This window comes from Mauremys reevesii, linkage group 22 (assembly GCF_016161935.1).
Source record: "Mauremys reevesii isolate NIE-2019 linkage group 22, ASM1616193v1, whole genome shotgun sequence".
Lineage (NCBI taxonomy): Eukaryota > Metazoa > Chordata > Testudines > Geoemydidae > Mauremys > Mauremys reevesii.
The window spans coordinates 21,072,947-21,088,242 of NC_052644.1; the positions used below are offsets into that span (position 1 = coordinate 21,072,947).

The 15,296-nt window shown below is 57.6% G+C and overlaps 2 protein-coding genes across 2 annotated transcripts in view; both read right to left on the reverse strand.

The window, feature by feature from the left end:
* LOC120388473 overlaps positions 1–780 on the reverse strand; it is a 56,866-nt gene extending 56,086 nt beyond the window's left edge. The window contains exon 1 of the mRNA XM_039510296.1: positions 139–780. Coding sequence (XP_039366230.1) covers positions 139–616 — 478 coding nt within the window. The 5' untranslated portion in view covers positions 617–780. The remainder of the gene's footprint in view (positions 1–138) is intronic.
* Positions 781–10,305: 9,525 nt separating this feature from the next.
* Positions 10,306–15,007, reverse strand: LOC120388474 (platelet glycoprotein VI-like). Its single transcript, XM_039510297.1, has 6 exons — positions 14,785–15,007; positions 12,892–13,176; positions 12,029–12,319; positions 11,507–11,569; positions 10,475–10,604; positions 10,306–10,375 (listed from the first exon to the last, which is right to left on the reverse strand). The coding sequence occupies exons 1-6, from the start codon at positions 14,975–14,977 to the stop codon at positions 10,306–10,308; spliced, it is 1,032 nt and encodes a 343-aa protein (XP_039366231.1). The 5' UTR covers positions 14,978–15,007.
* Positions 15,008–15,296: the final 289 nt, after the last annotated feature.

The window sequence follows — 15,296 nt, forward strand, 5'->3', positions numbered from 1 at the left end:
CAGAGACTCCATCCCCACTCCCAGGCCGGCCGTCCCCTCTGCTGGCCTCAGGGCAGAGCCTGGCTCTGAGCATCCCATTGGTGCAGAGACCCCCTGCGGGTCTCGCTGGGTGTGGGGCTGGGAGCCCGGGCCCCTCACCTCCTACAATGATCTCGACGGGGTCGCTGGGATAGGATGAGCGACTCGGTTCCGTTATGGAGCGATAGTCGCAGGTGTAACTCCCTCCATCTTCCCGGCTGACCTTGGCGATGGGAAATTCAGCCACTTTCCCTTCAGGCACCGTCTGCACCTGCGGGTTCGGGTGTCCAGGTTTACGCAGGAAGAACTTCATAGATCGTTTCCAACCCTCACAGCGGATGGTGATGTTTCCCCCGAACGCCACCACCCTGCTGGGGCTCACCCGGATGGTGGGTTTGAGAAATTCACGCTCTGCTTTCAACAAGAGACAGGAGTTAAACAGGGGAGACACAGCCCCCCCCACCTCCCTCTGCCCCATTTCAGTCCATCCGTCATTCGGCCTCTCTAGGAGTCTGTCCCCTACCAGGGTTGGCACTGCCTGCCCATGGGGCTCGGGGGCAGGGGGGTCACCCAGACGTAGCTCAGGACCTGGCTGCATGAGAGATCACTTGCCCCACCTGGCCCCACCTTAGGCCAGTCAGGAGGCCTGACCTGTGGCCCCCCAGCAGCTCTGCCCACTACCCTGTGGTTGGAAATAGACAAGGCCGGCTCTGACTTTTTTGCCGCTTCAGGTGGCCCCATGCGAGCGCCGCGCCGCCCGAAGCCCCCGCCCCCCAAGCGCCACACCGCCAAAGCCCCCCCAGCGCCGTGCCGCCCGAAGCCCCACCCCGAGTGCCGCACCGTGCAAGTCCCCACCCCTCTGAGCGCCGCGCCGCCCAAGCCCCCCCATGCCATGATGCCGAAGCCCCCCCGAGCACCACGCCGCCCAAAGCCCCCCCCGTGAGTGTCGTGCTGCTGAAACATGCCCCCCCTCCGAGCGCCGCCCAGTGAAAACAAAAACAAACCAAAACAACCCTCCAGCACCACCCCACCGAACCAAAAAAAACCCGAGTGCTGCCCCACCCCAAGGTGCCACCCTAAGCACATGCTTGGTCAGCTGGTGCCTGGAGCCGGCCCTGGAAATAGATTCTGTGACCGGAGGGAGAAGTGTAGATAAATCTCTGCATTAGGCATCTTCACATAACTTTCCTACGACTTTGTATTGTGCCTCTTCATATAACCTGGTACGGGGTTTATCCCTGTGTGACCCCTGTTTTCATACAACTTTGTATCAAGTCCTTTGATATGGGAACTTTCTATCAAATCCTTATATAGAGACTTTGTATTGAGCCTCGGTATAAAGTTATAGCCCCTAAGGATAGGTCAGGCAGAAGAAAAATGTCTTTTCCCCAGGAGTAGAATAAGATCTGCCCCCTTTTCATCAATTGCCCTGTTGAATGGACGCAGTGTGAATGAGGAAGGCAGCACCTCCAGACAGCTGCACCCCTTGGAGAGGGGATGGGAGGTAATAATTGGAGATATACCAATCTCCTAGAACTGGAAGGGACCTTGAAAGGTCATTGAGTCCAGCCCCCTGCCTTCACTAGCAGGACCAATTTTTGCCCCAGATCCCTAAGTGGCCCCCTCAAGGATTGAACTCACAATCCTGGGTTTAGCAGGCCAATGCTCAAACCACTGAGCTATCCCTCCTCCTGACCAGGAGCCAGACCCAAGGACAGTAAAACTTGTCAAGGGGGCTCATTAAAGCTCAGACATCCTGAGGCCCTCGGGAGTTAGGAGCCAGCACCTTCTTTTGAAAACATCCCCCTCTTTGAAAATAAATGTGGCAGCATTAAGACAACCCCCAGAAGGAAGCGCCACGGGTGACTGACTGACACAGACACAGAGTTTGCATCTGGTGCAGATTTGCATGAGAGGGGAGCTGCTATAACTGGGAGGGGTCTTGCAGAGGACCCCGGGTCTCGTCTTGTCGACATGGGAGCATCGATCTGGATCGGCAGAAGCCCAGCTCCACCCCCCATCTAACCACCTGGCCAGTGCAGTTAAGGGGAGCAATAGTTGGTAACAACAACAAGACGGAGTGTGCTTGTGTGTGTGTGTGTGTAATATAGATCAGATGCATATGATACAGTGTTAATTAATACATGTACGTTAATTAATAAATGTGGCGCTTTGCCTTATCCCCCCTGAAAAGACCCTGTGAAATACTTTAAGTACAACATGACCCAAAGAGGTCGGGGTGCACGATCACCTGCCTACCGAGGTGCTAGGGGGTAATGAGGGGGGAGGGAGAGCTCAGTGGTTTGAGCATTGGCCTCCTAAACCCAGGGTTGTGAGTTCAATCCTTGAGGGGGCCATTTAGGGAACTGGGATAAAAATCTGTCTGGGGATTGGTCCTGCTTTGAGCAGGGGGTTGGACTAGAACCTCCTGAGGTCCCTTCCAACCCTGATCTTCTGATTCTATGACTTGGAGAACTGGCCGGACGGCACTCAGAGCGCCCTGGTCCTTAGCCAGAGCCAGCGAGGGATGTGGGACCTCCAGAAGGGGAAAAGTGAAGCACTGAGGGTAGAGCTCAACAGAGCTGGGCCAGAGCCTCCGCCCCAAAGTGGGGAACCTGAGGCCCCACCAGCCAGGGCTGTATCCCCCAACCCAGCAGCTGAATTCCAGACGGAGCTGCAGGAGGATCCCTCCCTGGAGCAGCTGAGGGCCCTGGCCGGCCACAGCGGTGCAGGATCCCAGGGGGAGGACCACTGGGAGCGATTCCTGTGGGAGAAGGGATTCCTGTGCTGGTTTGGGGCAAATTGAACCTTGGAAAGCCAGGGGGCAGTTGGTGGCTCCCAAGAGGTACCACCACAAACTTGGCCCAGGATATTCCCCTGTCAGGGCATCCGGCACACCAGGCAGAGGCTGCTGCAGAACTTTTACTGGCCTGGGGTCTTTGACGCTGTCCAACAGTATTGCAGGTCCTGTGACTCCTGCCAGAGGGTGGGGAAGGCCCGGGGCAAGGGGAAAACACCACTGAGACCTTTGCCCATCATAGAGGAGCCTTTCCAGAAGGTGGCCGTGGGGCCCCTCAGCAGGGTGACCCGGTCAGGGAAGAAACACATCCTGGTGGTAGTGGATTTCGCTACGTGCTACCCCGAGGCAGTGGCCTTGTCCTCTACCAAGGCAGACGCCGTGGCGGATGCGCTGCTGGCTATTTTCAGTAGAGTGGGGTTCCCCGAGGAGGTCCTTACAGACCAGGGGTCTAACTTCATGTCAACCCTGCTCCAGTGCTTGTGGGAGAAGTGTGGGGTCCGAGACACCTGGGCCTTGGCCTACCACCCTCAATCCAACAGGCTGGTGGAGAGGTTCAGCTCCACCCCCTCCCCATGGCCCCCGCCCCTGCTCCGCCCCCGCCTCGCCCCTTTTCGTCCCGCCTCGCCCCCACTCCACCCCCTCCCCAGGCCTTGGGAACCGGGGGGGGGGCTGTGAGTGCAGGGGAGGGTGCTGGAGGGTGGATCGGGGTCTGGGGGAAGATCTGGGGGTGGGGGTGGATCTGGGGGGTTCTCCCCCATGGCTGCACTGACCAGGAACATTTCGGTTCCCCGAGGGGAATCCAGAGCCCGCGGACAGGCCCTGTTAGCGTTTCCCCACGTGTCGCCCCCAACCCCGATCCTCACAACGTGGGGATGGTTCCCGTCTGCTTCACCAGACCCCGGGAGCCAGATTTAGCTGCTAGTTACTCTGGAGTGGGGGGCGAGTGGCACAGAACAACGGGGACAGGTCTGAGCTCACAGGGGGAGTTTGGGTTGAGTTTTGGGGAAGGTTCAGGGCTCAATTCCTCTTTTCCCCACCCCACGCATCCCCTCCCCCATCCTTGATGTTACCCTCCTCCGCACAGACTGATACTCACCTCCCCACGCCCCGCTGTGCCCGGCCAGCCAGCAGCCTGGAGAGGAGACAGCTCATTAGTGACCAGATCCCAGAGCAACTGGATCCTACGTCCTGGTCTCAGACCCCCACCCCTCCATGGGCACACACTCTGGTCTGAGATCCCACCCCACCCCCATGGACCCACGCCCTGATTGTCCCCAATACTCACCGAGGAGGAGGATGGTGAGAGCAGACGCCATGATGGGGCAGTGGGGGGCCCCTCAGCGCTGCCACCAACACCCCAGTGCTGAGCTCCACCAAGCCTGAAGCCCGAGTGCGAGCAGAATGAGGAACTGCGCCGGGGGCTGCAGCCCCACGGGGCCCGTGATGCGCTCGGCCCCTTTCTTCTACATCAGATGATTCCTCTGCAATCTCCAGGCCAAATCTACCACGCTCAAAGCAAAGCCAGATCCCTGCAACGCCCAGAAAACCACATCCCCTCCTGCAGCTGCCCAGCCGTCGCCATCACCTCCCAGCCCCACACAGGAGCTGCCCAGTCCAGGGACCAGCTGGGAATGGGGGAATCTCAGGAGGCATCAAGAGGTGACCAGTCTGCCCTGACCTTTTCCAACAGGCCCGTCTAGCCTCCCTGGAGCAGCAGCTCAGAGCAGAGGAGGGCCCCCCACACACACACTGTGCCCCCCACGGAGCAACCCTCTCCCATGGAGTGGAGCAGAGGTTCCTTCCTGACCCAGCTGGGCCCAATTCCCACCCTGGAGCATGAGGGTGGAGGGGCCTGGCCAACCTCCTTCTCGGGTAGTGTCGCTGCAGATGCGGTTCTTAGCGCAGTGGTGTGAGACAGAGGCAGGCCAGAGGGGTGTAGGGCTGGGAGGGGTTGTGGTTTCCGGCACCTGTAAGGGGGGGTGAATGTAGTGGTAAATTTAGACCCTGAGTTGTTAAAGGAGGAACGGAGGAACCGGTAAATCTGTGAAAAGGGGAAGTCTGCCCAGAGCCGGCGCGCGCTTCCTGTTTCTGGTTCTGAAAAAAAACAACGTGGATCCTTGTGGCACTTTAGAGACTAAGAGATTCAGTGAAACTCGGCATAAACCTGATGCCCCAGCAGCTACCTTGTAATATACCCCAGGTCTGGGAGGAGAGTGGGGTCTAGTGATTGGGGTGAGGGGCTGGGAGCCAGGACTCCTGGGTTCTCTCCCTGGCTCTGAGAGGGGAGTGGTGCCTGGTGGTTAGAGCAGGGGGCTGAGAGCCAGGACTCCTGGGTTCTCTCCCTGGCTCTGGTTGGGGGGTGGGGTCTGGTGCTTAGAGAAAAGGGCACAGATCAGACCCAGCCCCCTAGAGGTGAAAGGCTCCGTGTCCCTTCCCCAGCCCATCCCCGGGGCCGTGGGTCTGGGCAGCTCAGGGCCTTGGGCAGAGCTCACAGGGGTCGAGAGCTGAGCCGAGCTTCCCTCTCCGACCCCAGGATGCTGCAAAAGGGACACGGGGGGGGGGGGGGCAGAGACCAGCCCCCCAGAAAGGGGAGGTGGCAAGAACATGGGGACAGAGCTCAAGACAACCCCTTCCCCAGCAGATGCCCCAGCTCTGGCTCCCCAGCTCCTTTGCCCTTCACCCCCCCATCCATGACATTCATCCATTGGGCCCCTCAGCCCCCTGTTCTGCCCCCTGGCCTGTGTCCCCTCCCCCATTCTGTCCCCCGAGCCTGAGTTCCCTCACGTCCCCTCCTCGCCCCATTCAGGTTCCCATTCCCCCAGTTCTGTCCCCATCCTGTGTCCCTTCACCCCGTTGTGTCCCATCATGCTCCACATCCCCTCCCCCTTTCTGCCCCCATCCCCATCCCCACACACAGCTGCCCCATCTCAGCAATCCTGGCCCCCTGCTTTGCTGTGTGGGGGCAGCTACATGGGAAAGAGCCCCCAGGCCTCTCCCCCCCACGCTCACCCTCCCCCATCAGTCCATCTTCCACAAAGCCCCCATCTCCCACCTGGCCTGTTCCCCATGAAGCAGGGAGGCTGAGGGGACAGGAGGCTGTGTGGGGCCATTAAAGACCAGGCAGCGTGTGAGGCTGAGGGAGGGAAGAAGAATGTGTGGGGAGGGGAAAGGGGGCTGAGACGGAGGGGGCAGGAGCTGAGGGGAGGCTGGGGCAGGACAGTGACAGAGGAGGGGGGATTTGGGGTTCCCCCATGTGTGTTTCAGGCTGAACCTGCCCCATGGCCATGGGGGGTGCCCCATCCCCTCTCCCTCCCCCTGCCGGCTCTGCAGGGGTTTTGGCAGGAAACAATCCTGCTCCCCACTTCCAGCTCAGACCCACTGAGGGTGGGAGGGGGCTAAATGGCAAAGTGTGGGGAGCAGAGAAGGGGGGCAGGAGAGGGCACTGGGGGGCTGGGAATGTGGGGGGGAGGCGCATCTAGAGGGGTGGAGAGGAGGAAGAGAGGAGGGAAGAGGAGGCATGTGGGGGTCATTATGGGGCAGGGAATGTGGGGCAGAGGGAGGTGGGGCAGGAGACTGAGTGGAAGAAAGTGGGGGACCCAGGACTGAGGGGGCAGGAACAAGAAGGGGGCAGTGAAAGGGGAAGCTGCTGAGGGGTAGCAATGGCAGCTCCCTTCCAGCCGGCACCATCTTCCCCTCCCCCCTCAAACACCCCAACAATCCTAACTCCCCTAGCTCTGACCTTCTGGGAGCCTGTCTGCCCTCAAACTCCTGGTCCCCATCCCAGCCCCCTCCACCCCCCTCCTGACCCCCCCAACCTCCTTCCCCCACACTCCTGGTTCCCCCCAGCCACCTCCCCGCAAACGCCCGCCATGGGGAGGCCCAGAAGCACGAGCGGCTAAATCGCTCTGCACCCTGTTGTGCTCATGGAGATGCCGTCATAAACATACAGCTACGGGTAGCATAACATCCCTCTTTACCCTGTAAAGGGTTAATTCCTCGCTTACCTGTAAAGGGTTAAGAAGCTCAGATAACCTGGGGGGCACCTGACCAAAAGGACCCATAAGGGGAGAAGATGCTTTCAGATCTGGGGGGGGAAGGTTTTGGTCTGTGTCTCTCGGAGCCAGCCAGGAAACCAGGCAGGGAAATTCCATCTCCTTAAGCATATCTGAATTAAGCATCTAGTCTTGCAGAAATAGTAAGTAATAGCAAGGAAGCGCGTTAGGTTACCTTTTGTTTTAGCTTGTGAATTTTCCCTGTGCTAAGAGGGAGGTTTATCCCTGTTTTGTAACTTTAAGGTTTTGCCTAGAGGGGAAATTCTCAGTGTTCTTGAGTCTTTTGTTACTCTGTAAAGTACTTACCACCCTGATTTTACAGAGGTGATTCTTTTTACCTTTTCTTCCATTAAAATCCTTCTTTTAAGAACCTGATTGATTTTTTCATTGTTCTTAAGATCCAAGGGGTTGGGTCTGTGTTCACCTGTACCAATTGGTGAGGATGTTATTCTCAAGCCTCCCCAGGAAAAGGGGTGTAGGGGTTTGGGGGGATATTTTAGGGGAGGTAGGGCTCCAAGCGGCCCTCCCTGAATATTTGTTTAAATCACTTAGTGGTGGCAGCGATACTAAGGCTAGAAAGGAATTTGTGCCTTGGGGAAGTTTTTAACCTAAGCTGGTGGAATATAAGCTTAGGGGGTCTTTCGTGTGGGTCCCCACGTCTGTACCCCAGAGTTCAGAGTGGGGAACATAAGAACATAAGAACATAAGAATGGCCGTACCGGGTCAGACCAAAGGTCCATCTAGCCCAGTATCTGTCTACCGACAGTGGCCAATGCCAGGTGCCCCAGAGGGAGTGAACCTAACAGGCAATGATCAAGTGATCTCTATCCTGCCATCCATCTCCATCCTCTGCCGAACAGAGGCTAGGGACACCATTCCTTACCCATCCTGGCTAATAGCCATTTTAAACATTGTTATAGTCCCAGCCTTCACAACCTCCTCAGTTAAGGAAGTTCTTCACAGTCTGCTTTGGTCTTAATTATCTTGAGCAGTTTAGTATCATCTGCAAACTTTGCCACCTCACTGTTTATCCCTTTCTCCAGATCATTTATGAATAAGTTGAATAGGATTGGTCCGAGGACTGACCCTTGGGGAACACCACTAGTTACCCCTCTCCATTCTGAGAATTTACCATTTATTCCTACCCTTTGTTCCCTGTCTTTTAACCAGTTCTCAATCCATGAAAGGACCTTCCCTTTTATCCCATGACAGCTTAATTTACGTAAAGACCTTTGGTGAGGGACCTTGTCAAAGGCTTTCTGGAAATCTAAGTATACTATGTCCACTCGATCCCCCTTGTCCACATGTTTGTTGACCCCTTCAAAGAACTCTAATAGATTAGTAAGACATGATTTCCCTTTACAGAAACCATGTTGACTATTGCTCAACAGTTTGTGTTTTTCTATGTGTCTGACAATTTTATTTTTAACTATTGTTTCGACAAATTTGCCCGGTACCGACGTTAGACTTACCGGTCTGTAATTGCCGGGATCACCTCTAGAGCCCTTTTTAAATATTGGCATTACATTAGCTAACTTCCAGTCATTGGGTACTGAAGCCGATTTAAAGGACAGGTTACAAACCTTAGTTAATAGTTCCGCAACTTCACATTTGAGTTCTTTCAGAACTCTTGGGTGAATGCCATCTGGTCCCGGTGACTTGTTAATGTTGAGTTTATCAATTAATTCCAAAACCTCCTCTAGTGACACTTCAATCTGTGACAGTTCCTCAGATTTGTCACCTACAAAAGCTGGCTCAGGTTTGGGAATCTCCCTAACATCCTCAGCCATGAAGACTGAAGCAAAGAATCCATTTAGTTTCTCCGCAATGACTTTATCGTCTTTAAGCGCTCCTTTTGTATTTCGATCGTCAAGGGGCCCCACTGGTTGTTTAGCAGGCTTCCTGCTTCAGATGTACTTAAAAAACAGTTTGTTATTACCTTTGGAGTTTTTGGCTAGCCGTTCTTCAAACTCCTCTTTGGCTTTTCTTATTACACTCTTGCACTTAAGTTGGCAGTGTTTGTGCTCCTTTCTATTTGCCTCACTAGGATTTGACTTCCACTTTTTAAAGGAAGTCTTTTTATCTCTCACTGCTTCTTTTACATGGTTGTTAAGCCACAGTGGCTCTTTTTTAGTTCTTTTACTGTGTTTCTTAATTTGCAGTATACATTGAAGTTGGGCCTCTATTATGGTGTCTTTAAAAAGGGCCCACGCAACTTGCAGGGATTTCACTTTAGTCACTGTACCTTTTAACTTTTGTTTAACTAACCCCCTCATTTTTGTATAGTTCCCCCTTTTGAAATTAAATGCCACAGTGTTGGGCAGTTGAGGTGTTCTTCCCACCACAGGGATGTTGAATGCTATTGTATTATGGTCACTATTTCCAAGCGGTCCAGCTATAGTTACCTCTTGGACCAGCTCCTGGAAGGAACCCTGAACAGATGCAATAAAGGGACCAAGGTGCGAACATGCCCCAGCCCCTGCCCCACATTGAACAGGGTTAAACACGGGGCGGGGTCCAGAGCCCGCAGCCTGCTCAGCCCCACGGCAAACCCCCCCTTGACCTCTGGGACCGACTGTTACAGACACAGCAGAGCAGGAACCAGGGGAGCCGTGGCAGGCGCCGTGTGAAACGAGGGGTTTGTTCCAGCCCCGGCCCTGTTTGCTGGAGCAAGTCTGTGGCCGGAAAATCCCCTGGGTTTGGGCGTCTCCCCGCTAGCCCCAGAGACGCTAGCGACTGTCCTGGGGGGCAGAGGAGCCGGCAGAGCTGGGCTGGAGCTGGCGTCGCCGCAGCTGCTGTTAAAGTCTGACCCTGTTTCCTTCCGGGTTGGGGGTTCAGCCGGGGGAGGGGCGATGGCATCGGGGTCCCTCTCTCCAGCCGCTCTGCTCAGGACGTCTCCACGGAGCAGAGTTCGTAGCAGTCAGCTGAGTGCCCCTAAAAGGGGTGGTGAGCGGCACAGCCCATCCCTGCAATATTTTATCCACCAGTGAGGCCTTGTTTCCAACGCCCCAGTTTTGAGTCACGGATTTCTGCTCCCCCACTTCTCCCGTGTCCCAGGCGGGCCCCAGCCCGGCCCGTGGGGTCTGTCCGGCGGCCGCTCGGGTTGGACTAATCCCGTCTTTCTGCCTCGCCGACTTTCCCCCCAACGTTCGTTCATCCAGGTTCTCGTGACGCTGCCTGAACTTCTCACTCACCTTCCTCAGCTGAACCCACCACGAGGGGACATTTGGAGCGTCCGGTATCACAGCCCCCCCTGGGGTGGGGAGATTTGGGGGGCAGGGCAGAGGAGCAGGAAGCTCTGGGGATTTATACAATGGAAATGCAGGGCGGGGGAGGTCTAGGGAGAAAGGGTGCAGCAGTCGGATCGGGAGCAGTCTGGGGGGCAGGATGTGTGAGGCAGGGGTGTTTGGGGGCAGGGGGATTTGTGGAGGCATCTCAGCCCCCCGAGGGGAAGCGGCTCGTTCCCTGGGGAGATTCTCTTCTCTGTACAGCCAGATCCAGGCTCCTGGGGGTGCAGAGAGATGGCAGGTTAGAGGGGCCCATGTCGCCCTGCACCCAGGCCCTGGGGGGAGCAAGGGGCACAGAAAGGGGGGGGTCACCTCACCTAGGGCGCCCCCTTGGGCGGCTGTAATAGGCCTCGGCCAGGATCAGCCCCAGGATGAGCAGGATCACGGCGCTCAGCCCCAGGCGGGCGATGTTGGCATGGGTGAAATCCAGGCGCCTGGGGGGGGCTGCTGCGGGGGAAGGGGAGAGTCACTCGGGGGCTCAGATGGGAAAATCAGCTGGCGCTGCCCCAGGAGCGGAGCCACCAACCCCCCGTCCGGCAGGTCTGGCCCGGCCCCTCTGGGGTCCCCCTGGCACCGCGGCTCTGGGGCCTCCTCCGGACCCCTCAGGGAGGCTGCGTCCTGCTGCCCTGGGGGGGCTGAGCCCCAGCTTCTCCAGTGAACAGGGCACCTGGGCAGTTGAACTGCCCCCCGAGCCACCCAGCACCCCGCAGTGCCCTCTGCCCACCCCACAGGTGCCTCTGCCCCGGCCTGTCTGCTGTGTAGTGAGCCCAGCCCCGGGTATCTCGGCTCCTGCCACACACAGCCAGGCAGTGCACACGGGGGGAGGCTGGGACGTCACCCACTGCCCCCCACGTCCCAATGGTTCCCAGGGCCCAGCCAGATGCAGCAGAACATCTATTGGGGGGGTGGGTCAGGGACCCCCTTCCTCGCTGTATCAAACCAGGGGCGCTAATACCGACAGCCCAGACTCGCTGTGAGATCACCAGTGGGGGTTGGGAACCACACGGGATTCGTCATTTCGGGTCCAGTTTTCATACACAAGGTCTTAGTCCGCAAGGTCACAAGGTCTTAGTCCATCTTAGTACACAAGGTCTTAGTCCATCTTTCTATCCCTCACTAGACGTGCTCCCATCTGTCCACTGCTCTACGTTCCCAAGGACCCACATTCCCACCGACCCGTGGCCGTCGGTCCCCATTGATCTGTCCATCACCCTCTATCTAGAAAAACTGAACCCATCAGTTCTGTCTGCAGGGACCATCCCCCTCCAAACAGCACGAGTGGCCCCGTGGGCGTCTGAGCCGGGAGCCCTGTTCCCTGGGGGATGAATTGTTCCATTTCTCCCGCTCACCTTCTCCCGCCGGCTCTGTCGGAGGGGGATGCGGCTCCTGGGGCCTCGCTGGGTCGGTTCCCTCTGGGGGATAAAAACGAGCGTCAGCTGAGAGGGGGAAGGGAGGGAACCAAGCACCCAGGCCCGGAGCAGGGGGGAAGCCACTGAAACAGTGACACTGCTCGGCCCATGACCTGGCGTTTCTTTCGGCTTTAATTGTCCGGGCTGGTGGGGAGTGAATTCAGCGCTGGGGCCAGAGCCGGCTGGGCAGCCCCTGGGCCCTGACTCCTCGGTGCCTTCCCAGAGCGGGGTCAGCAGGGGCAGCACCCCCCTGGGAAAGGTCCCTGCTCTGCAGCTCCCCCTGGGGCAGGGATCCCCCCTCCCTGAGCCCCAAACCTCCAGCAGCTGCTGCTCCCCCCTGACTGGGGAACCCCCGGCCCGCAGTTGGCCCCAGGGCTCAGGGCAGAGCCTGGCTCTGAGCATCCCATCACAGGCTGGCTGGGGGTGGGGCTGGGAACGGGGATGCGGAGCCGGGCCTCTCACCTGCTATCACGAGCTCCACGGGGTCGCTGGGCTCTGACCAGACGGGCGGGTCGGATTTGGAGCAATAACAGCAGCGGTAGCTCCCTGCGTCTCTCCGGCTCACGTTGCGAATGGGAAACTCAGCCACATTCCCAGCCAGCTCCACGTCCTGCAGCACATTCGGGTTTCCAAATTTGTACAGAAGGAACCTCATGTTCTGGTGCCGACCCCGACACCAGACGGTCACGGCTCCCCCCAGGGCGACCCCCCTGCTGGGGCGCAGGGAGATGGAAGGTTTGGGGTATCTGAGCTCTGCAGTGAGAAGGAGACAGGCCATGAGACAGACCCCGGCACAGTCACTGTGCCCCGTCCTCACCGCACGGTCCCAGAGACGGGGCCCCTGGAAGAAAACCCAGCCCGAGGAGCCGCTGGGAGCTATGCCTGAAACTGCCCAAAAATCCAGAGCACCCCTCTGTACCCCAGTCTGGGAGCCAGGACTCCTGGGTTCTATCCCCAGGCCCAGTGAGGTGTAATGTTTAGATCAGGAGGGGGCTGGGAGTCAGAGGTGCTGAGTGCTGCACAGACACAGACAAAAGGTGAAGAAGGATGATTATCCCCCATTCTTACCAGGGGAAACAGGCAGGTTCAGTGACACCCCAAGGTTGCCTGGGGGAAGGGATCCCCCCCTCCCTCATCCCCCTAGCTCCAGTGGCTGGGAAGCCCCCCACAGTGACTCCATACCCACTCCCTGGCCAGGCGTCCCCTCTGCTGGGCCAAGGGCTCAGGTTAGAACCTTGCTCTGAGGGTCCCATTGGCCCAGAGACCCCCTGTGGGTCTGGCAGGCTGTAGGGCTGGGAGTGGGGACACTGAGCCGGGCCCCTCACCTGATACAACAATCCGCACGAAATCACTGGGATCTGACCAGTTGGGTGGCTCCGATCTGGAGCGAGATCGGCAGCTGTAGAACCCTGCGTCCTCCCATCTGGCTCTGGGGATGGTGAATTCACCCCCGTCCCCAGTAGCATTCAGCTCCCGGATTTCGATTCCATCTTTGTACAGAAATAATCTCCTGGTCTCGCACTGACACTGACAATGGATGGTGACAGCTCCCCCCGTGGTGATCACCCCACTGGGGCTGACGGAGATGGAGGGTCCGGGCGCAGGGAGATCTGCGTTCACACACAAATAGGGGTGAGATGGGGAGACAAAAACCCCTCCCCGGGTGTCTGTAACCTGCCCTTAGTGCCAGCCCCAGAGACAGCGCCAGGACTAACAGACACCTCACTGCATCCACAATCTGTTACTCCCGGGGCAATTCTGCACAGCTGCAGACATGCTGGAGTTGCCAATTTTGGTTGGATGCGTTCCTGGAGATTTCATCACATGACATAATCTTTAAGTAAAGATTAATCTATAATTCCTGGAAACTCCAGGCCAATCCCGGAGGGTTGGCAACCCTAGGACATGCATAATTCAGCTGTCCTGCATCATTTTGCTTTTTACCCGCAGAAAATACATTCTGCCCCAGACGTGCGGCAGTTCCGCTTTTTCCCCACCAGGGGCCGCTGTGGCGCCAGAACACCCAGCAGCATGAACGGAGCCGGCTGTTCTGGCGCCACAGCGGCCCCTGGTGGGCAGAGGCGGAACTGCAGCACTTCTGGGGCAGAATGTATTTTCTGTGGGGAAATAAATTCTCTGCCTGCCCCGTGCTGCAGAATCCCCCCAGGAGCAGAAGTTCATCACAGCACCTGCCTGCAGAGCCCAGTTAGGGCAGAGTGGGGCACCCAGGGCTGCTGGGGGGTCACAGCCCGGGGCTCAGGAGCTAGTGGGGTGACAGCGTTGAGTCTGGGGACGGGGGAGGAGGCGGCAGGGACCCATGGGGACGGGGGTTGCGGGTACAGGGGCTGATGTGCCTGACTGAATGGCAGAGGTTTGAGGTCAGCCAGGGTCTGCATGGGGGAAGCTTCCCAGCTCCCTAACAATCCCCCCCCCCAAAAAAACCTTCTCCCACCCACACCAACAATGTCTGGTTTTACTGCCAGGTTCCTCCCCCTCTTCCTCAGCTCCTCCGTTACCCCTGACTCCCCCACGCCTTTGCACTGCTTCTGACAGGTGCAGGAAATACAGGTCTGTCGTGTGATTTAAATGAATTAACCAAAGTTCTGTGTTAATGTGCCTAGTGAGGAATATATTTAAAAAAAAATTACCGGAATCTTTTGGTTTTGGTCTGCAGTGTTACAGACACACTCGCAGACAGATATTTTGAAATAAATGACCAAAATAATTGAAAATGTCGTGATTATATTGTGTTATTTTGGCAAACAAAATCTGCAACAGTTTGCCAAATTTTCAAATATTTGTGCAGCATTTTTAATTTTTTGGCGCAGAATTCCCCCAGGAGTGTACCGTTGTCCAGGCTGATGGGAAGTGAATTCAGTACTGGGGGCCGGGCCGGCTGGACAGCCCCTGGGCCCCGACTCCTCTGTGCATCCCCTGAACAGGGGCAGCCCAGGGGAGCATCCCCTGGGAAAGGATGGCTGCTCAGCAGCTCCCCCTGGGGGGCAGGGATCCCCCCTCCCTTGGCCGTGAACCTCCAGCAGCTGCTGCTCTCCCCTGGCTGGGAACCCACCAGTGATCTGTCCCCACTATCCAGCCAGGCGTCCCCTCTGCTGAACCCATGGTAGAACCTGGCTCTGAGCATCCCACCAGGGCGAGACCCCCCGAGGGTTCAGCTGGGTGTGGGGCTGGGAGTGGCGAAGTGGAGCTGGGCCATTCACCTGCTACCACCAGCTCCACGGGGTCGCTGGGGTACGACCAGACGGGCGGGTCTGATTTGGAGCGATAATAGCAGCTGTAGCTCCCTGCGTCCCTCCGGCTCACATCGTGGATGGGAAACTGAGTCACATCCCCAGCCGGCTCCACGTCCTGCAGCACGGTCAGGTTTCCATCTTTGTACAGAAGGAACCTCATGTTCTGGCGCCGACCCCGACACCGGATGGTCACGGCTCCCCCCAGGGTGACCCCCCCGCTGGGACGCAGGGAGATGGAGGGTTTGGGGTAGTAGGTCTCTGTAGTGAGAAGGAGACAGGCCGTGAGACAGACCCTTGCAGAGTCACTGCTCCCTGTCCTCACCGCACGGTCCCAGAAACGGGGCCCCTTGGAGAAAACCCAGCCAGAGGAACCTCTCCGAGATCCCAGAGATTCCTGGGAGCTACACCCGAAACTGCCCGAGGACCTAAATCCAGAGCTCCCCTCTGTACCCGTCTATCTACTTAATGCGCCCCCCCCC